The sequence below is a fragment of the Pseudophryne corroboree genome, chromosome 12, assembly GCF_028390025.1.
Source record: "Pseudophryne corroboree isolate aPseCor3 chromosome 12, aPseCor3.hap2, whole genome shotgun sequence".
Classification (NCBI taxonomy): Eukaryota; Metazoa; Chordata; class Amphibia; order Anura; family Myobatrachidae; genus Pseudophryne; species Pseudophryne corroboree.
The window spans coordinates 8,450,327-8,471,899 of record NC_086455.1 but is presented as its reverse complement, the minus strand read 5'-3'; the positions used below and the strand labels follow the sequence as shown (position 1 = coordinate 8,471,899).

Genomic DNA, 21,573 nt, shown 5'->3' with positions numbered 1-21,573 from the left:
TCCAGCAGTCTTCTGCCACCAGATACTTATTCCAGTGTCATCTGCTGATGTAACTATGTTTATTTACCCTGTACTTGTCCTATATTGTCTTCAACTGTAAGTTGCTGTTTTCCTGTTTGATTATTCATGTACTCTGTAATTGGGCGCTGCGGAACCCTTGTGGCGCCATATAAATAAAGGATAATAATAACTACTCAGCACTGTACAATGTGCCAGTAATCAACGTGCGTCCTCAGCAAATGATTATACTGTAAGAGGGTCAGGGAAACAGGTATGACCTGATTATTATACATAACCTGACTGTATATAGGTGATCCTGAGACACACGGGGACCCCCAAACTGGATATTATACATAACCTGACTGTATATAGGTGATCCTGAGACACACGGGGACCCCCAAACTGGATATTATACATAACCTGACTGTATATAGGTGATCCTGAGACACACGGGGACCCCCAAACTGGATATTATACATAACCTGACTGTATATAGGTGATCCTGAGACACACGGGGACCCCCAAACTGGATATTATACATAACCTGACTGTATATAGGTGATCCTGAGACACACGGGGACCCCCAAACTGGATATTATACATAACCTGACTGTATATAGGTGATCCTGAGACACACGGGGACCCCCAAACTGGATATTATACATAACCTGACTGTATATAGGTGATCCTGAGACACACGGGGACCCCCAAACTGGATATTATACATAACCTGACTGTATATAGGTGATCCTGAGACACACGGGGACCCCCAAACTGGATATTATACATAACCTGACTGTATATAGGTGATCCTGAGACACACGGGGACCCCCAAACTGGATATTATACATAACCTGACTGTATATAGGTGATCCTGAGACACACGGGGACCCCCAAACTGGATATTATACATAACCTGACTGTATACAGGGGATCCTGAGACACACGGGGACCCCCAAACTGGATATTATACATAACCTGACTGTATACAGGGGATCCTGAGACACACGGGGACCCCCAAACTGGGTATTATACATAACCTGACTGTATACAGGGGATCCTGAGACACACGGGGACCCCCAAACTGGATATTATACATAACCTGACTGTATACAGGGGATCCTGAGACACACGGGGACCCCCAAACTGGATATTATACATAACCTGACTGTATATAGGTGATCCTGAGACACACGGGGACCCCCAAACTGGATATTATACATAACCTGACTGTATATAGGTGATCCTGAGACACACGGGGACCCCCAAACTGGATATTATACATAACCTGACTGTATACAGGGGATCCTGAGACACACGGGGACCCCCAAACTGGATATTATACATAACCTGACTGTATACAGGGGATCCTGAGACACACGGGGACCCCCAAACTGGGTATTATACATAACCTGACTGTATACAGGGGATCCTGAGACACACGGGGAGCCCCAAACTGGATATTATACATAACCTGACTGTATACAGGGGATCCTGAGACACACGGGGACCCCCAAACTGGATATTATACATAACCTGACTGTATACAGGGGATCCTGAGACACACGGGGACCCCCAAACTGGATATTATACATAACCTGACTGTATACAGGGGATCCTGAGACACACGGGGACCCCCAAACTGGATATTATACATAACCTGACTGTATACAGGGGATCCTGAGACACACGGGGACCCCCAAACTGGATATTATACATAACCTGACTGTATACAGGGGATCCTGAGACACACGGGGACCCCCAAACTGGATATTATACATAACCTGACTGTATATAGGGGATGCAGAGACACACGGGGACCCCCAAACTGGATATTATACATAACCTGACTGTATATAGGGGATGCAGACACACACGGGGACCCCCAAACTGGGTATTATACATAACCTGACTGTATATAGGGGATGCAGAGACACACTGGGACCCCCAAACTGGATATTATACATAACCTGACTGTATATAGGGGATGCAGAGACACACGGGGACCCCAAAACTGGATATTATACATAACCTGACTGTATATAGGGGATGCAGAGACAACTGAAGAGCCCCGAGCTGGGTATTATACACCTGAGGAGCCCCGAGCTGGGTATTATACACCTGAGGAGCCCCGAGCTGGGTATTATACACCTGGCTATATATAGGGGATACAGAGATACCCAGGAGCCCCGAGCTGGATAAAAAACACATAACCTGACTGTATACAGCCGGGTATTATACATATAACCGGGTATTATAACCCGACTCTATACGGCCGGGTACCGACTGTATACAGCCGGGTATCATAACCCTACTATATATAGGAGATAGAGACACCCAGGAGCCCCAAGCTGGGTATAATACATATAACCTGACTGTATACGGCTGGGTATTATACATAACCTGACTGTATACGGCTGGGTATTATACATAACCTGACTGTATACGGCTGGGTATTATACATAACCTGACTGTATACGGCTGGGTATTATACATAACCTGACTGTATACGGCTGGGTATTATACATAACCTGACTGTATACGGCTGGGTATTATACATAACCTGACTGTATACGGCTGGGTATTATACATAACCTGACTGTATACGGCTGGGTATTATACATAACCTGACTGTATACGGCTGGGTATTATACATAACCTGACTGTATACGGCTGGGTATTATACATAACCTGACTGTATACGGCTGGGTATTATACATAACCTGACTGTATACGGCTGGGTATTATACATAACCTGACTGTATACGGCTGGGTATTATACATAACCTGACTGTATACGGCTGGGTATTATACATAACCTGACTGTATACGGCTGGGTATTATACATAACCTGACTGTATACGGCTGGGTATTATACATAACCTGACTGTATACGGCTGGGTATTATACATAACCTGACTGTATACGGCTGGGTATTATACATAACTGTACATGGGTAACCCGGAGACACCTGTACAGGTATATACACACTGTGAGTATAGCGGTCACTATAGGAACACTCACTGCTGGTGACAGGTACCCGGACACCGATACAGGGGAGAATCACCATCTCTCCATCCCAGCACAGGACAGAGAGAACGCTGACAGACAGGATACATGCAGGGGCCACAGCTCACACCACCGATGGGGGGGGGCAGCTTCCATGCCAGGGGCCACAGATTACACCAGTGATGGGGGGCAGCTTCCATGCCAGGGGCCACAGCTCACACCACCGATGGGGGGGGCAGCTTCCATGCCAGGGGCCACAGCTCCCACCAATAATGGGGGGGGGGGACATGACAGCTTCCATGCCAGGGGCCACAGCTCATAGCAGTGATGGAAGGCAGCTTCCATGCCAGGGGCCACAGATTATACCAATGATGGGGGGCAGCTTCCATGCTAGAGGCAATAGCTCACACCAGTGATTGGGAGGTTGCTTCCATGCCAGGGGCCACAGCTCCAGCCAGTATTGGGGGGGGGGGGGGGGAGGCAGCTTCCATGCCAGGGGCCACAGCTTACACCAGTGATGAGTGGGGGCCACAGCTTACACCAGTGATGAGTGGGGGCCACAGCTTACACCAGTGATGAGTGGGGGCCACAGCTGTAATGCCAAGGGCCACAGCTCACACCAGGGATGGGGAGATGACAGATGTCACACTGGGGGGATGTGCATGTTAGGGGCGGGCCGGGGGGGGGGAACAGCTCAGACCATTAGGAGGTATAACCTACTGTATATGCCAGGGGCCACAGCACATATCAGTAAGGGGTATAGCCTGCATTACAGGGGCCACACTCTGGGGAAGGGGGAACACCATCTCAGGGCAGGGGCACAGCTCCCATCCGTCACTGCGAGCTGACATGACATCCAGCATACCGTGCCCCTCTGCCTTCCCCCCATGCCTGACACCCCTCCCCGGGGGCCACACGGACTGCCCTGGAGATACTCACCGGCAGCTTGGGGCTGACCTCCCCCTTACAGTGATGACAGAAGAAGCGATGCTGGGACACAGCCGCCGCCGCTGCCGCCGCCTCCGCCATTTTCCTCTGTCCTCCTCCTCCTCCCGCTCCCTCCGGGTCTCCGCGTCACGTCAGTCCTCCCAACACCAGCGAGACTGCAGCCAGCGCGCCTCGCCCACTCACAGACGCTCTATCCCAGCGACGGCGTAACTTGTTCCCCTACTCTCAGTCCTCCGCGAACAGCGACACGGCGGCCAGAACGCCCCGCCCTCAGAGCCAACCTGAAACAAGCGAGTGCTGCTCACAATAAACTTTATTAACAACACCGGCGGACACACAGGCCCTTACTGTACCTAGAACGTTTTACAAACCACCTGTCAGAGGGAGCCGGCTGCGGAGAGCCAGGGCCTGGTGATGGTATTAGGTGGCAGCTGACAGGACCTGGAATCAAGTGAGTGCCATGGTAGCATCACCTGTGTCTCTGCCCTGGCTGTCAGTAAATCTCTAGTGTGGTGGGACTACAACAGACCCTCCAACATGACCCGCCCCACTAGGTACATAATGCTCTGTTTCTGGACTTCCCTCTTAATTTATGATTTCCATCACCTGTGTTGAACTAGTTAAATGATAAGAAAGCTGTTTCTTCACAGGTGATGGCAATAATAAATTAGGAGGGAAGTCCAGAAACAGAGCATTTTGTACCTAGTGGGGCGGGTCATGTTGGAGGGTATGCTACAAATCCCAGCATGTTCTGCCAGCCACAGCAACCTGTGGATCTCCAGTGAAGTAGGACTACAAATCCCAGCATGCCCTGCCGGCCATAGTAATCTATGGATTTCCAGTGTGGTGGGACTACAAGTCCCAGCAAGCATGCCCTGGGTGTCAGTGCTAACTGTGGATCTCCAGTATGGTAGGACTACAAATTCCAGCATGTCCTGCCTGCCAGAGCACCCTCTGGATCTCCAGTGTGGTGGGATTACAAGTCCCAGCATAGCCTGCCAGCCATAGCAACCTATGGTGCCCTGCTGTGGTAGGACTACTAGTCCCAGCATGCCCTGCCAGTCATTGTGCGGTCAGGTGTAACCCAGTGGCCTGCAGTGTTGGGCAGACTGTATAAGCTCTAGTTATAATGTATACATTGTGTATTTATCCCCTGTGCAGAGCTGAGGTGGACATGACGCAGGTGGAGGCCCGGCTCAGCTCTCTGCTGCTGCAGGAACACTTCGGGGAGATCGTAGACCGCGTGGGGACGTTTCTCATACGGACCGGCAGCCAGCCGCTGAGAGTCATTGCTAATGACACGGGGACCTCCCTGGATCAGGCAAGTTCTAGCATCACCGCCCCGTCACATGCGGGGCTCATTCACATACATCTCCAGCCGTTACAGAGTGGTATCTCCTTCCCGCAGGTAAAGAAGTCGCTGTGTGTCCTCATTCAGCACAACCTGGTGACCTACCAGCTGCATAAACGTGGCTTTGTGGAGTACACCGCCCATGGGGACTGCTACTTGCGCATCCTCCGATACCCGCGCTACATCTACACGGCTAAGACCCTGTACGGAGACACAGGGGAGCTGATTGTGGAGGAACTGCTTCTGAATGGGAAGATGACCCTCAGCGCCGCGGTGAAGAAAGTGGCTGACAGACTGACTGAGACCATAGAAGGTGATTCGCACTTACTTGCGCTCCATTACAGGAATAATGTAACTATATAAACAGTTGCCACCCTCTCCTTTACCTTTCCCACCGCTCTGTGTCAGCCTTACCCCTCTCCCAAATACTTAATTGGCTTCCCAGTGATTTACACTCCTCACCCTCCCACATAAAGCCCTCAGTCACTCCACTCCGTCCTATTCCTCCAATCTCATTTCTGCTCGCACTCCCTCCCACCCTCTCCGCTTATCCACTGGCCACTGTCTCGCCCTCTCCTGCATCCAAGTCTTCTCCCGTGCTGTCCCAATGCTCTGGAACTTGCTACTTCTCCCTGTCAGACGCTTTCCCAGTATCCACATCTTCATATAGACTCCTAAGACTCGCCTCTCAGCCCTCATCATTACTCCTCTGACCTCCCTTCTACCCCCTCTCCCCAGCTCACCCTCCTGGTTACACCTTTACGTAAGCCCCCCACAGGCAGGGCCCTTTTCTTCTGCTCTCTCTTCCTAGCATTATCCCTTGCAGCCTGTACTGGGGGATTATGACCTTTCTCTTCCTGCAGATGGGAAGAACGTAGAATACAGCGAGGTGTTGGCAACCTTCACCCAGCTGGTGGACACGCACTTTGTGCAGCGGTGCCCGGCACTCCCTGACTCCGAGGACCCGCCCAGCACAGAAGGACGTCGGCCCCAAGCGCCCACCTTGTTGACCAATGAGAAAGAGATGTTTACTGTCCCCAAGCTCACCATGATCGGTAAGGAAGAAAGAACCGTAGCGGATGCCTGCCGTTCTGTATAGGTACGTTATGATAGTAAGTGAGCCGCTGGCGCAGTGATTACACTGACGCAAATTCTGTGTCTCTTACTACTGAGCCACCCGCCATGTACTAGTGTACGGAAATCAATACGGAAATCTTAAATTGCCTTGGACAGTAATTCTGCGGGGTGAACCGATTTTACAGGCGACTGCGGCATGAGGCACAAGTGAATTGATTAGTGTATAGATGATGGGCCTACGTTAAGGGTATACCTAGTAATAATGGTGTTACAGGGACACATGTACTGGGGTAACCTGACCCCTGCTGTGCTCTCCGTACAGACCGGCAAGGCTCTGCGTTATTTACGGGTCGATGAGTGATGAGCTGGCACTGTCTGCTTCTAACTGCGTCTCTCTTGCTCTCTGCAGGGAGAGGGAAGAGGCGCCGATCCGAAGATGATGATGAAGGCGCCAGTCAGAGCAAGAGGCAAAAGAAAGAGGCAGGAGCAGAGGTTAGTGCAGTAAGCATCCCAGGCCAGCAGAGGGCAGCGTGATATATTTCCCTGTCCTGAGCACGGACGTTGTAACTGTGTCGGAGTATATTTATGACCACGATTCCCGGTAAGTGTCATGGTGTAGCCCTCAGTCCCGGTACATCGTGTCTGCAGAGGAAAATATTCCCTGTTTTGAAGGATTATTGTATAACCTGATATATGTCATGCAAGTGTGACCTGTTGCTTATATTGGTAATATATGCGCTATACCAAATGTAGGCAACCCGTGTTTGTCCTGCTATTACGCAGATGAGGCTCCAGCATGCCGGCCAGCTTCTCCACAGCAGCGGCATGATGAGACCTTAGCTCCCACGACCCCCGAAGAGCAGCCACATCCGTCATTGCATTGCCGCACTGTGTGATGACGCTCGTCCATCTCCTCTCTCCCTCAGACCAGCCAGGACGACGGGATTTACTGGCAGATCAACAGCGAGCGCTTTCACCAGCACTTCCGAGACCAGGCCATCATCAGCGCAGTGTCCAATAAAATGGATCAGGTACTAGGAGACCAGGGAATAACCTATAATATGCATCTGGTTTGTACATGATGGAAGACGTGCCGTGGTTAGTAAAAGTAGCAGGATGACGAGCGTGAGACAAGTCATCGGAAGGTGGAAAATACCCTTTTAAAGACCACGTTCACTTTAAAGGAATATTTTTCCTTAATAACATTATACCTGTGACATTTATTGGGTGGGATGTAAAGCCGTCCGAGTTGGCCGGAGGTGCGGGTTGCCAGCCGAACTGGGGTGTTTTTATAGTGCCATTCATTTACAAGGCAAAGCCATGCCTTGTAAATGGCAACCCGCACCTCCGGCCAACTTGGACGGCAGACGAAATTGGCTTTACTTCTTTTCCTGCATACTCCGCTATGACCTCTGCTTTATGTACCTCCGTAGAGTCCTGTAGATCCATCTTTTCTTCTCTTTCTCCCCTCACTTACTTTACAGGGTAACTCCGCTCAGATATAATAGAGAATCAAAATGGCCACCGTAACTTACTGGGGGATTCCCTTGAAACCATCCCGATTGCTGGTACTCCGACATGGCTGGGAGTATATAAAACTTTTGAATGACCTCTGTAGCCATAGAAGCAAAGTATGTCGTACGGGGACTGTTTCTATGGCTACAGGTGTTGCTAAGAAGTGTCCGATGTTCACAGTGGGTAGCAACAGTCTTGTCTGACTCTTCTGTCCGCTGATTTGCTGTTTTTGAGTGTAGTGAGTGATTTTCAGTCGGCAGAAATACAGTATGGAAATGGGGTGTACTTATAACTGTATCCAGATGGTAGGTCGACTTGACAGGGGCAATAGGTCGACATGTCAAAGGTAGGCAGTAGAAAGGACGAGCTGTTCAAATGGTCAACACAAGGTTTGTTTTTTTGTAACTTTTCCATCCTGTACCATCCATGTGGACTACGATTGGGAGTAGTAACCTGTGGCGAGCGCAGCAGTAGTGAGCCACCTTGCCTGAAGCATGGCGAGCGCAGCGGTACACTAATTGGGGTGACATGACTTTTAACGTACAACATGACACCCCCAAAAAAAACTACATTAAATTGTGTTGGCCTTTTTGTGCTGTCTACTTTTGACATCAGACCCTGTGGACCTGCATGGTGGAGGGGAAGGCATATTTCTCAGAGGCTTCTGTGTGTGCCAGCCTCAATCCTGCGTGTGCCTTGGTCGCTGCGCCGCTAGTCACCGGTATTCAGCATTGTGCTCCCTCTTCTATTGCAGACCAGCAGCGAGATCGTCCGGACTATGCTGAGAATGAGTGAAATCACCACCTCATCGGACGCCGCATACACTCAGCCGCTGTCCTCTAATGAGGTAACTGCCGGCTACTCTCCGCCGCACAACGTTATCCTCAATGTCGCCTTTCCAGTCCGCACAGGCCGACACCACCTACTGTATGCCCATATATGGCGAGTTTCAGTCCTTTGGCCAAAATATACTTTCCTGACCCCTAGCTCAAACACACAAGGAAAATAGACGTGTGTGCGTGTGTGTGTGTGTGTGTGTGTGTGTGTGTGTGTGTGTGTGTGTATATATATATATATATATATATATATATATATATATATATATATATAATTAATTAATGTTTTTGATTAATAGGTACACCCCAGTTCAGATGTTTTTTATTGTGAACCAGGATTGTATGCTCCATTACCAGTGATTTACAAATACTCTTTCTGCCGTTCCATTTTCTAGATCTTCAGATCTTTACCATCAGGATACAACATTTCCAAGCAGGTTCTAGACCAGTACCTGTCCCTCCTTGCTGATGATCCGGTAATTTCTCCGGCGTCCTACCTGCTTTATAATACAAATGATATGCATTGCTCTTTATTGAGCAGACATGGGCCGCACATGGTAATTCCCTCTCCTTCTCGCTTTCAGCTGGAGTTTGTTGGCCGCTCGGGGGAAAGCGGCGGTGGGATGTTTGTCATCAGTATCCTTATTCTAAACTGTTGTATTTTGTTAGTAGGAAAGTTTTGGCATTGTCAATTTTGTTTTCGTTAAAATGTTCTATTTCTTCGTTGGTGACTTAACTCCGCTCCATAAGATCTGCACAAAGCTGTCGCATCGCTGGCCACATCCAATCTGGAATCCATAGTGCAGGAGAGGTAAATATAATCCCCCGGCTCCTCCGGTTCTCCGCCTCTGTCCTCATTTCCATCTGCAATTGTTTTGTTTTGCTGTAAAGTCTGCGCACAAACTGAGCAGCGTGCACCCTGCAGGTTCGGCTCTCGCTGCGCCCGGATTTTCCGCCTCCTCCTTCGGAAGAGACACTTGGAACAAAAACAGGTGGAAGATTTCGCCATGATCCCCGCTAAGGAGGCCAAGGACATGCTGTATAAAATGCTGTCTGTGAATCTGGTGAACCTGCAGGTCCGTGTCTGTTCTCTTGCCCCTAAAAGTGGCAACAAATGCGATCTAGTCGTGAAACAAATGTAGCTGACCTCTATTATCTTCCACCAACAGGAAATCCCCAAAACACCAGATCACGCTCCGTCTAGGACATTCTATCTGTATGCAGTGAATCCTCTCCCCACTGCCCGGATGTTGCTGCAGAGATGCTACAAGGTACTTGTGCCCGACCTCTGGCTTTCATTACCCAGCTACAAAATTGGTTACTGATGGACGACGGTCAAATCTGGATTTTAGTTTTAGCTCTGTGATTACTACTTTGTTTGATTTTTTTATTTGGGTGTTTTTCCCCATTCAAGCTTATAGGGGTTGCATTGATTTTTCTTTAAAGTAATTCACTCCAGCACTGCAACCATTAATTACAGTGCCACCTACAGGCTTGGGGAAGGAGTTACTGCGCAACTGTTGACGCAAGTTGGGGAGAAGGTGGGGGGGGCTCTTTCTGCCTGGCCAGGTCAGTGTGTTGGGCAGAAACTATGCCAGCGGCTGTATAATGACATTCTCTTGTTTCTTACAGACTGTGGCCAATCTGATCGAGAGGAGACAGTTCGAGACCAAGGAGAACAAGTGAGTTTTTGGGATCGCAGCACCTGTCAATCTCTTTACAGGTCGCCTGTGTCTCGCATTCACACTTCTGCCTCAGTGATATCACTAATGAGTTGATGGGTAGAAGTGTCAGCCTTTGTTGTGTGTCCTGACTCTGGGATGGTGTTGTCTCCTACTACATTGAAAGGTTAGAAAGTGTGCTCTCTCCAGTGTTTTGTTGGCATGAGTTCAGGATATTAGAATTCATTGTCATTATTGCGCCCTCTGCTGGTGAGAAGCTGAGAACTGTCCTCGTCCGCTCTTTGCAGGCGGCTGCTGGAGAAGTCCCAGAGGATTGAGGCTATCATCACCTCCATGCAGGCCACGGGGGCGGAGGAAGCCCAGCTGCAGGAGATCGAGGAGATGATCAGTGGCCCCGAGCGCCAGCAGCTGGAGAGCCTGAAGCGCAACGTGAACAAGTGAGTACAGCCTGAACCGTTGGGTTGCCTTTAGGACTGAGTTTAGGAAACTCTGATATAAGTAATAAGCATGGCTGAGCCTTGGGAGTACTCACGTTTTATTCAGCTAGAAGGATGCTACAGAGGGCATATGGTTTTACTATGCAACTTATTTTCATATCACTTTAACGTACCCCTTTTTTTCTCTAACGTCCTAGTGGATGCTGGGAACTCCGTAAGGACCATGGGGAATAGCGGGCTCCGAAGGAGGCTGGGCACTCTAGAAAGATCTTAGACTACCTGGTGTGCACTGGCTCCTCCCACTATGACCCTCCTCCAAGCCTCAGTTAGATTTCGTGCCCGGCCGAGGTTGGATGCACACTAGGGGCTCTCCTGAGCTCTTAGAAAGTTATAGTCTTAGAATTAGTTTTTTTCAGTGAGACCTGCTGGCAACAGGCTCACTGCAGCGAGGGACTAAGGGGAGAAGAAGCGAACTCGCCTGCTTGCAGCCGGATTGGGCTTCTTAGGCTACTGGACACCATTAGCTCCAGAGGGATCGACCGCAGGCCCAGCCTTGATGTTCGGTCCCGGAGCCGCGCCGCCGTCCCCCTTACAGAGCCAGAAGCAGGAAGATGGTTCGGAAAATCGGCGGCATGAAGACGTCCTGTCTTCACCAAGGTAGCGCACAGCACTGCAGCTGTGCGCCATTGCTCCTCATACACACTTCACACTCCGGTCACTGAGGGTGCAGAGCGCTGGGGGGGGCGCTCTGAGGCAGCAATAAAAACACCTTGGCTGGCTAAAATACCTCAATATATAGCCCCTGGGGCTATATATGAGGTAAATACCCCTGCCAGAATCCCAAAATAAGCGGGAGAATAGGCCGCGAAAAAGGGGCGGAGCCTATCTCCTCAGCACACTGGCGCCATTTTTCCCTCACAGCTCGGCTGGAAGGAAGCTCCCTGGCTCTTCCCTGCATTTCTACAATACAGTAAGAGGGAAAAAGAGAGGGGGGGCACTAAATTGGCATTGTATACAGTATATTATATAAAAAGCAGCTATTAGGGACATAACTCAGTTAGTCCCTGCATTATATAGCGCTCTGGTGTGTGCTGGCATACTCTCACTCTGTCCCCCCAAAGGGCTTTTGTGGGTCCTGTCCTCTATTTGAGCATTCCCTGTGTGTGTGGAGTGTGTCGGTACGGCTGTGTCGACATGTTTGATGAGGATAATGATGTGGAGGGAGAGCAGATGCCTTTAGCAGAGATGTCACCCCCTGCGGGGCAGACACCTGAGTGGATGGTATTATGGCAAGAAATGAGTGCACGTATAGACTCCTTACATAAAAAATTTGACGACATGCCGACTGCGGGACAGCCGAGTTCTCAGCTTGTGCCGGTCCAAGGGTCTCAAAAGTCATCAGGGGCTCTAAAACGCCCGTTATCTCAGGTGGCACAAGTAGATGTCGACACGGATACTGACGCCAGTGTCGACGACGATGAGTCAAATTTAATGCCCGTTAAGGCCATTCGCTGCATGATTGAGGCAATGAAAGAGGTGTTAAATATTTCTGATTTACATCCAGGTACTACAAAAAAGGGTATTATGTTTGGGGAGAAAAAACTACCTGTAGTTTTTCCCCCGTCAGATGAATTAAATGAAGTGTGTGAAGAAGCGTGGGCTTCCCCTGATAAGAAATTGGTGATTCCTAAGAAGCTACTAATGGCGTTCCCTTTCCCGCCAGAGGATAGGTTACGTTGGGAAACACCCCCGAGGGTGGATAAAGCGCTCACACGTTTGTCAAAAAAGGTGGCACTACCGTCCCAGGATACGGCCGCCCTTAAGGAACCTGCTGATAGAAGGCAGGAGGCGATCCTGAAGTCTGTATATACACACTCAGGCATTATACTCAGACCAGCAATTGCGTCAGCTTGGATGTGCAGTGCTGCCGCTGCATGGTCCGATAACCTGTCAGAAAATATTGACACACTAGACAGAGACACGATCCTGTTAACAATTGACCATATAAAAGACTCAGTCTTATACATGAGAGATGCACAGAGGGAAATCTGCCGGCTGGCATCTAAAGTAAGTGCACTATCTATCTCTGCTAGGAGATGTTTATGGACTCGCCAGTGGACTGGAGATGCAGATTCCAAAAGGCACATGGAAGTTTTGCCTTATAAAAGGGAGGAATTATTTGGGGATGGTCTCTCCGACCTAGTTTCCACAGCAACGTCTGGGAAGTCAGCATTTTTACCCCATGTCCCCTCGCAGCCTAAGAAGGCACCATTTTATCAGGTTCAGTCCTTTCGATCCCAGAAAAATAAGCGGGGAAAAGGAGGGTCTTTTCTGTCAAGAGGCAGAGGCAGGGGAAAAAGGCTGCAGCAAACAGCAGGTTCCCAGGAACAAAAGTCCTCCCCCTCTTCCTCTTCCAAGTCCGCCGCATGACGGTGGGGCTTCACAAGCGGAGCCGGGTACGGTGGGGGCCCGCCTCAGGAATTTCAGCGATCAGTGGGTTCGCTCACAGGTGGATCCCTGGATCCTTCAAATAGTATCTCAAGGATACAGGCTGGAATTCGAGGCGATTCCACCCCGCCGTTTCCTAAAATCCGCCTTGCCGATTGCTCCCTCAGACAGGGAGGCAGTGCTAGCGGCAATTCACAAGCTGTATTCCCAGCAGGTGATAATCAAGGTACCCCTACTCCAACAAGGCCGGGGTTACTATTCCACACTATTTGTGGTACCGAAACCGGACGGTTCGGTGAGACCCATTCTAAATTTGAAGTCCTTGAACACATACATAAAAAAATTCAAGTTCAAGATGGAATCGCTCAGGGCGGTTATTGCAAGCCTGGACGAGGGGGATTACATGGTATCCCTGGACATCAAGGATGCTTACCTACATGTCCCCATTTACAATTCTCACCAGGAGTACCTCAGATTTGTGGTACAGGATTGCCATTACCAATTCCAGACGCTGCCGTTTGGACTCTCCACGGCACCGAGGGTATTTACCAAGGTTATGGCGGAAATGATGATACTCCTTCGAAAAAAGGGAGTTTTAATTATCCCATACTTGGACGATCTCCTAATAAAGGCACGATCCAAGGAACAGTTGTTAGTGGGAGTAGCACTATCTCAGGAAGTGCTGAGCCAGCACGGTTGGATTCTGAATATCCCAAAGTCACAGCTGGTCCCCAAGACACGTCTAATGTTCCTGGGAATGATTCTGGACACGGCCCAGAAAAAAGTGTTTCTCCCGGAGGAGAAAGCCAGGGAGTTGTCTTCTCTAGTCAGAGACCTCCTAAAACCAAAACAGGTATCGGTGCATCACTGCACGCGAGTCCTGGGAAAGATGGTAGCTTCCTACGAAGCAATTCCATTCGTCAGGTTCCATGCCAGAATCTTTCAGTGGAACCTGTTGGACAAGTGGTCCGGATCGCATCTTCAGATGCATCGTTTAATAACCCTGTCTCCACGAACCAGGGTGTCTCTTCTGTGGTGGCTGAACAGTGCTCATCTTCTGGAGGGCCGCAGATTCGGCATACAGGACTGGGTCCTGGTGACCACGGATGCCAGCCTACGAGGCTGGGGGGCGGTCACAAAGGGAAGAAATTTCCAGGGACTATGGTCAAGTCAGGAGACTGCCCTTCACATAAATATTCTGGAACTAAGGGCCATTTACAATGCCCTAAGTCAAGCAAAATCCCTGCTCCTACACCAGCCGGTGCTGATCCAGTCAGACAACATCACGGCAGTCGCCCATGTGAATCGACAGGGCGGCACAAGAAGCAGGACGGCGATGGCAGAAGCCACAAAAATTCTCCGATGGGCGGAGAATCATGTACTAGCACTGTCAGCAGTGTTCATCCCGGGAGTGGACAACTGGGAAGCAGACTTTCTCAGCAGGCACGACCTCCACCCGGGAGAGTGGGGACTTCATCCAGAAGTCTTCCAAATGATTGTAAATCAATGGGGTCGTCCACAGGTGGACATGATGGCGTCCCGCATAAACAAAAAACTAGAGAAGTATTGCGCCAGGTCAAGAGACCCTCAGGCGATTGCGGTGGACGCCCTGGTGACACCGTGGGTGTACCGGTCAGTGTATGTGTTCCCTCCTCTACCTCTCATACCAAAGGTACTGAGAATAATAAGAAAGCGAGGAGTAAACACAATTCTCGTGGTTCCGGATTGGCCAAGAAGAGCGTGGTACCCGGAACTTCAAGAGATGATCTCAGAGGACCCTTGGTCCCTGCCGCTCAGACAGGACCTGCTACAGCAGGGCCCCTGCCTGTTCCAAGACTTATCGCGGCTGCGTTTGACGGCATGGCGGTTGAACGCCGGATCCTGAAGGAAAAGGGCATTCCGGAGGAAGTCATTCCTACGCTTATTAAAGCCAGGAAAGATGTTACGTCAAAACATTATCACCGCATATGGCGGAAATATGTTGCATGGTGCGAGGCCAAAAAGGCCCCAACAGAGGAATTTCAACTGGGTCGATTTCTGCATTTCCTGCAAGCAGGAGTGAATATGGGCCTAAAACTAGGCTCCATTAAAGTACAGATCTCGGCTCTGTCGATTTTCTTTCAAAAGGAACTAGCTTCAGTACCTGAAGTTCAGACATTTGTGAAAGGAGTGCTGCATATTCAGCCCCCATTTGTGCCTCCTGTGGCACCGTGGGATCTCAACGTGATGTTGAATTTCTTGAAATCACATTGGTTTGAGCCACTAAAAACCGTGGATCTGAAATATCTCACGTGGAAAGTGGTCATGTTATTGGCCCTGGCATCAGCCAGGCGAGTGTCAGAATTGGCGGCTTTATCATGTAAAAGCCCTTTATCTGATTTTTCATATGGATAGGGCAGAATTGAGGACTCGTCCCCAGTTTCTCCCTAAGGTGGTGTCAGCGTTTCACCTGAACCAGCCTATTGTGGTGCCTGCGGCTACTAAGGATTTGGAGGACTCCAAGTTGCTAGACGTTGTCAGGGCCCTGAAAATATATGTTTCCAGGACGGCTGGAGTCAGAAAATCTGACTCGCTGTTTATCCTATATGCACCCAACAAGCTGGGTGCTCCTGCTTCTAAGCAGACTATTGCTCGTTGGATTTGTAGTACAATTCAGCTTGCACATACTGTGGCAGGCCTGCCACAGCCTAAATCTGTCAATGCCCATTCCACAAGGAAGGTGGGCTCATCTTGGGCGGCTGCCCGAGGGGTCTCGGCTTTACAACTTTGCCGAGCAGCTACTTGGTCAGGGGCAAACACGTTTGCAAAATTATATAAATTTGATACCCTGGCTGAGGAGGACCTGGAGTTCTCTCATTCGGTGCTGCAGAGTCATCCGCACTCTCCCGCCCGTTTGGGAGCTTTGGTATAATCCCCATGGTCCTTACGGAGTTCCCAGCATCCACTAGGACGTCAGAGAAAATAAGAATTTACTCACCGGTAATTCTGTTTCTCGTAGTCCGTAGTGGATGCTGGGCGCCCATCCCAAGTGCGGTCTATCTGCAATACTTGTACATAGTTATTGTTAACTAAATCGGGTTATTGTTGAGCCATCTGTTGAGAGGCTCTATTGTTTCATACTGTTAACTGTGTTTCATATCACGAGTTGTACGGTGTGGCTGGTATGAGTCTTACCCGGGATTCAAAATCCTTCCTTATTGTGTACGCTCGTCCGGGCACAGTACCTAACTGAGGCTTGGAGGAGGGTCATAGTGGGAGGAGCCAGTGCACACCAGGTAGTCTAAGATCTTTCTAGAGTGCCCAGCCTCCTTCGGAGCCCGCTATTCCCCATGGTCCTTACGGAGTTCCCAGCATCCACTACGGACTACGAGAAACCGAATTACCGGTGAGTAAATTCTTATTTTTTCTTCTTTTTAATACCCCTAGACTGGACGCCAGTGAGATCCAGGTGGATGAGACCATCTTCATTTTGGAGTCTTATGTCAATAGCACGAAAGCCAAGATACCTGTATGACCTGCGGAAAGACCTGTATTTATGTCTACCCCCAGACATCTGTTCCACATTGGAAAGAAATAAAAATGTTGTTTTTTTTTATCACACAGGGTATATTCCTCTGGAAGATTTATGCTCTGTTAATGAGAGTAGCTTCTTGTCGGCAGAATGTAATGTTAAATACAAGTATATAGTAAACCGAATTCTCAGTGTGTATCTATGGTTTATGTTTCTTTCAGTGCTGCTTTTGGCGTCCTCGAGAGTACGTGGTGCAATGTGCACCAAGCTCCATTTTTGTAGATGCGTTAATATGTCATCAGTGTCTTATGTCTCTTGTCTGAAAAACATGGAAGCTGTAAAGATGTAATTAGTAAAAGCTGCAAAAGGGTGCGTACTGTACCTGAAAATGGAAGCCTGTGACAGATAAATTGTATTATGGCGCACATATCTGTCATCTGGAAGTGTCCCGGTGCTCAGTATTTCAGGGGCAGAGTGAGACGTCTCTGGAGATTATTTTACTCACTGCTTCACGTTCTCTGGTCTTCCCTTTTGATCTATACTTCTCACTGTGTTCTCCGGATGTGCTGTCCCTGTTACTTGTTTTTGTTATGTCCGAGGCAGGGAGTACTTCCACAGCTGGGGGGTGAACGATGGTGTCTAATGAATAATCTGCTCTAAGGGGCACATCCAATTTGGTGCAGGGTTTACTGCGTGGGATAACAGCTGGAGCTATTCAATTCTTCATTTTCTCCATGCGATGAACTCTCTGGTAACGTGTGGAAACCTATAGATTCTACATAACATGCGATCATCCTAGGGGGTTCCAGCACGTTTCATTCCAGCAGGTGCATTTTCCATTTATTTTTTTCATAGCTCCCAAGGCAAGGATGCAGGACTTAATTGAATAGGTCAAAGACTAAAATAATTTGCGGAGTGGAATGTACAGATCAGATCTTCTCAGCAGGTACATCCTTCATCTTTGCTAGTGATCCCTTCACCTGCTAGACTTTCAAATGGAAATATGATGGCTTCTTGGCTAAACCACATGGTGGCGCACTTCTGTTAGAATATGGGAAATACAGTCATCAGCAGACGCAGTGTCGGCTCCATCTGGTGGTGAAAGAGAAGGGTGTTTGGCTTGCCAGAAGGATAATGGTACACAGAGAATTACAATATGGCAGCAGGCAGGGTCCTGGTGTCTGCAAAGACCTGTTACCTTGAGGTCTTTTTACCATGGGTACTCTGGTGGCTGGAGATTTCTGAGCTGCTAGCTATAACTGACACTCTGGGGGTCAATAATCCTGCTAACCTGAGTATAATCTGGGCCATTGTTAGGCCGGCTTCTTTCTATCTGTGATAGGCTATATCTCAGCACGTGTGTACCGTCAGTCAGCGCTACATGTTCTACAGTGCTGTACAAGTAATCTGATTGTGTCAGGACAATGAGGTATGGAGAGGAAACGGCAGGGACCATATGGGTCAGAGGAACACTATGGGCAAATGACTATGACTTGCCCCCCATGTGCAGCCTAGTCATTAATAAGTATATACTGGAGGTTTGCCTCCGCAGCAGTCATGCAGCTCAGCTGCTGCAGAACATCTTATCAGGTAGCACTGAGAATGGTTGCAGAAGTTATTTGTAACCACGTCACAGACTTCACAAAGATGTTCTGCAGCAGCTGGGAATTCCTAGAGAAGCCTGGATGTAAGTGTATTATTTGGTGACAACTGTTTGCCTTAATGGAAGCTACATGGATTCACTCTTCTACTCCAAATCTCCAGGTTATACTGTAAGTCACTTAGTGTGTGTACTAGGGTGTATTTCTCAGACTGCTGACAGTAAATATATACTCTTAGAAGCATCATTAATCTCCTCGGTGAGTTTGGACAAGTTTGTTTGTACTTGGGTCAGGCATCACATTATAGTGTAAGGTTGGCTGGGCTGACTCGGAAAGTCACGCAATATTGTATGTGAGTATACAAAATAAGTATTTTATTACAGCAGGTGCACCCGTGTTTCGCACACAGGTACCCAGCAGTACTTTCCGGTCTACCTGTCCGTGTAGTTGTTCTTTTTGTTTAAAAAACAAAACAAAAAAACATGTATTGAACATATGACACATGTAAGGAGAACAGTTACACCCCTTTCAGACATAAAACCCTGGCTTCAGTCTGACTCTGACCCGGCACACAGAGCATGAGTTGAAGCCGGGGGTTACCACTTTCACACACGGGTGATGACCAGGGTTATTCCCGGGTCCTCACCCTTCACGCCAGACCTGGGTCTTCCAGCTTTCAGAGGGCGCTTGGAAATGATGTCATCTCCAAGCGCTACAGTCCCCAGCCAATCAATTTCTTTTAGGAATGACCAGAGTAATTCGGATGTGGGTTGCACCTTCCAGATATGCTGGGTCATCAACCCGGGAAAAACCCTGACCGTAATCAAGTCATGGACCTGGGACTATTGACCTGGGTTGGATCTTGCAGACATACGCTGAACCCAGAATGTCTGAATGGGATATTAACAATAATAATGGAAAATAAAGATAAGAGGAAGTAGAATTGGGGGGAGGGGGTAACTTAGTCCTCTAAGGGGCAGCCTCAAACCCACATATAAGACAGAGCAGTCAACAAAAAATACATACCAAGGCGACTGCACCTGAATACTCCCAACAGTATTCTGGTCTGCAAGTTGTAACCTGCGTGTGCGTGCAAGACGGCAAAGTATCCACATAACTTTCCCGTAATGCGAAAATATTCTGCACCCTAGCCTCCTTGTGGAGCGACACCTCCAGCCAATCCATTGTAAGAAGGAAAAGTCATTTATTCTTGACAAAGAGACACACTTGGAGAGTTGGGATGGATCCAGTGCTGCGGGTGGCTTTTCTTTTGCAGTTGCAGAGATAATATTTTGTGCTTCTTACTACATTTAGAGGTCTATTTACTGGATGGAGATAGAGTACCAGCCAATCAGCTCCTAACTGTCATTTTTCAAAACCAACCTGTGACGTGGCAGTTAGGAGCTGATTATCTGGTACTTTAACTACGTCCATATTACCTCCATCCAAGGCTTAGTAAATAGACAATTAGGGGATCTAGAGCCCCGGGGGTGTTAAGGGGGGTACACACAGAGCAATCTGACTAGATTGCTTAGAAGTTACGCACAGATCGTGCTGTGTGCTGAGCGGGGAAGAGATGTATTCGGAGCGGTCTGTGACAGATCGCGCTGTATGCTGAGCGGGGAAGAGATGTGTGCGGAGCGGTCTGTGTGCGGAGCTGGGAAGAGATGTATGCCGAGCGGTCTGTGACAGATCGTGCTGTGTGCTGAGCGGGGAAGAGATGTATTCGGAGCGGTCTGTGACAGATCGCGCTGTGTGCTGAGCGGGGAAGAGATGTGTGCGGAGCGGTCTGAGACAGATTGCGCTGTGTGCTGAGCTGGGAAGAGGTGTGTGGAGCGGTCTGTGACAGATTGCGCTGTTTGCTGAGCGGGGAAAAGATGTGTGCGGAGCAGTCTGTGACAGATTGCGCTGTGTCCTGAGCGGGGGAAGAGATGTGTGCGGAGTGGTCTGTGACAGATCGCGCTGTGTGCTGAGCGGGGAAGAGATGTGTGCGGAGCGGTCTGTGACAGATTGCACTGTGTGCTGAGCGGTCTATGACAGATCGCGCTGTGTGCTGAGCGGGGAAGAGATGTGTGCGGAGCTGTCTATGACAGATCGCGCTGTGTGCTGAGCGGGGAAGAGATGAGTGCGGAGCATTCTGTGACATCGCGCTGTGTGCTGAGCGGGGAAGAGATGTGTGCGGAGTGGTCTGTGACAGATCGCGCTGTATGCTGAGTGGGGAAGAGATGTGTGCGTAGCAGTCTGTGACAGATCGCGCTGTGTGCTGAGCGGGGGAAGAAATGTGTGCGGAGCAGTTTGTGACAGATCGCGCTGTGTGCTGAGCAGGGAGGAGATGTGTGCGGAGCGGTCTGTGACAGATCGCGCTGTGTGCTGAGCGGGGGAAGAAATGTGTGCGGAACGGTCTGTGACAGATCGCGCTGTGTGCTGAGCGGGGAAGAGATGTGTGCGGAGCGGTCTGTGACAGATTGCGCTGTGTGCTGAGCGGGGAAGAGGTGTGCGGAGTGGTCTGTGACAGATCGCGCTGTGTGCTGAGCGGGAAAGAGATGTGTGCGGAGCGGTCTGTGACAGATCGCGCTGTGTGCTGAGCGGGGAAGAGATGTGTGCGGAGCAGTCTGTGACAGACCGTGCTGTGTGCTGAGCGGGGAAGAAATGTGTGCGGAGCGTTCTGTGACAGATCGCGCTGTGTCCTGAGCGGGGAAGAGATGTGTGCGGAGCGATCTGTGACAGATCGCGCTGTGTGCTGAGCGGGGAAGAGATGTGTGCGGAGCGGTCTGTGACAGATCGCGCTGTGTCCTGAGCGGAGAAGAGATGTGTGCGGAGCGTTCTGTGACAGATCGCGCTGTGTCCTGAGCGGGGAAGAGATGTGTGCGGAGCGATCTGTGACAGATCGCGCTGTGTGCTGAGCGGGGAAGAGGTGTGCGGAGCGGTCTGTGACAGATTGTGCTGTGTGCTGAGCGGGGAAGAGATGTGTGCGGAGCGGTCTGTGACAGATTGCGCTGTGTGCTGAGCGGGGAAGAGATGTGTGCGGAGCGGTCTGTGACAGATTGCGCTGTGTGCTGAGCGGGGAAGAGATGTGTGCGGAGCGTTCTGTGACAGATCGCTCAGCACACATCTCTCCCCATGTGTATGGGGCTATACTCCAAGTATGGCCCATTCCA

The 21,573-nt window shown here is 49.6% G+C and overlaps 2 protein-coding genes across 2 annotated transcripts in view; one reads left to right on the top strand and one right to left on the bottom strand.

Moving 5' to 3' along the window:
* The window catches only part of RNF115 (ring finger protein 115), a 32,330-nt gene extending 28,172 nt beyond the window's left edge, over positions 1-4,158 (bottom strand). The window contains exon 1 of the mRNA XM_063946884.1: positions 3,949-4,158. Within this exon, the coding sequence (XP_063802954.1) occupies positions 3,949-4,038 (90 nt within the window). The 5' untranslated portion in view covers positions 4,039-4,158. The remainder of the gene's footprint in view (positions 1-3,948) is intronic.
* A 61-nt stretch (positions 4,159-4,219) lies between these two features.
* POLR3C (RNA polymerase III subunit C) lies at positions 4,220-16,999 on the top strand. The gene is made up of 15 exons (XM_063946882.1): positions 4,220-4,408; positions 5,119-5,278; positions 5,366-5,621; positions 6,172-6,363; positions 6,795-6,877; positions 7,312-7,416; positions 8,655-8,747; positions 9,132-9,212; positions 9,321-9,372; positions 9,487-9,547; positions 9,662-9,812; positions 9,906-10,007; positions 10,369-10,418; positions 10,706-10,855; positions 16,730-16,999. Exons 2-15 carry the CDS (start codon positions 5,132-5,134, stop codon positions 16,815-16,817), a joined length of 1,611 nt encoding a protein of 536 aa, XP_063802952.1. The 5' UTR covers positions 4,220-4,408; positions 5,119-5,131; the 3' UTR covers positions 16,818-16,999.
* Positions 17,000-21,573: the final 4,574 nt, after the last annotated feature.

Excerpts from the sequence above, each read along its gene's own strand:
- POLR3C (XM_063946882.1), top strand. The coding sequence starts at position 5,132 with ATGACGCAGGTGGAGGCCCGGCTCAGCTCTCTGCTGCTGCAGGAACAC. Across the intron at positions 6,364-6,794 it reads CCCCAAGCTCACCATGATCG|GGAGAGGGAAGAGGCGCCGA; the intron begins GTAAGGAAGAAA and ends TGCTCTCTGCAG. Across the intron at positions 9,213-9,320 it reads CCCTCCTTGCTGATGATCCG|CTGGAGTTTGTTGGCCGCTC; the intron begins GTAATTTCTCCG and ends TCTCGCTTTCAG.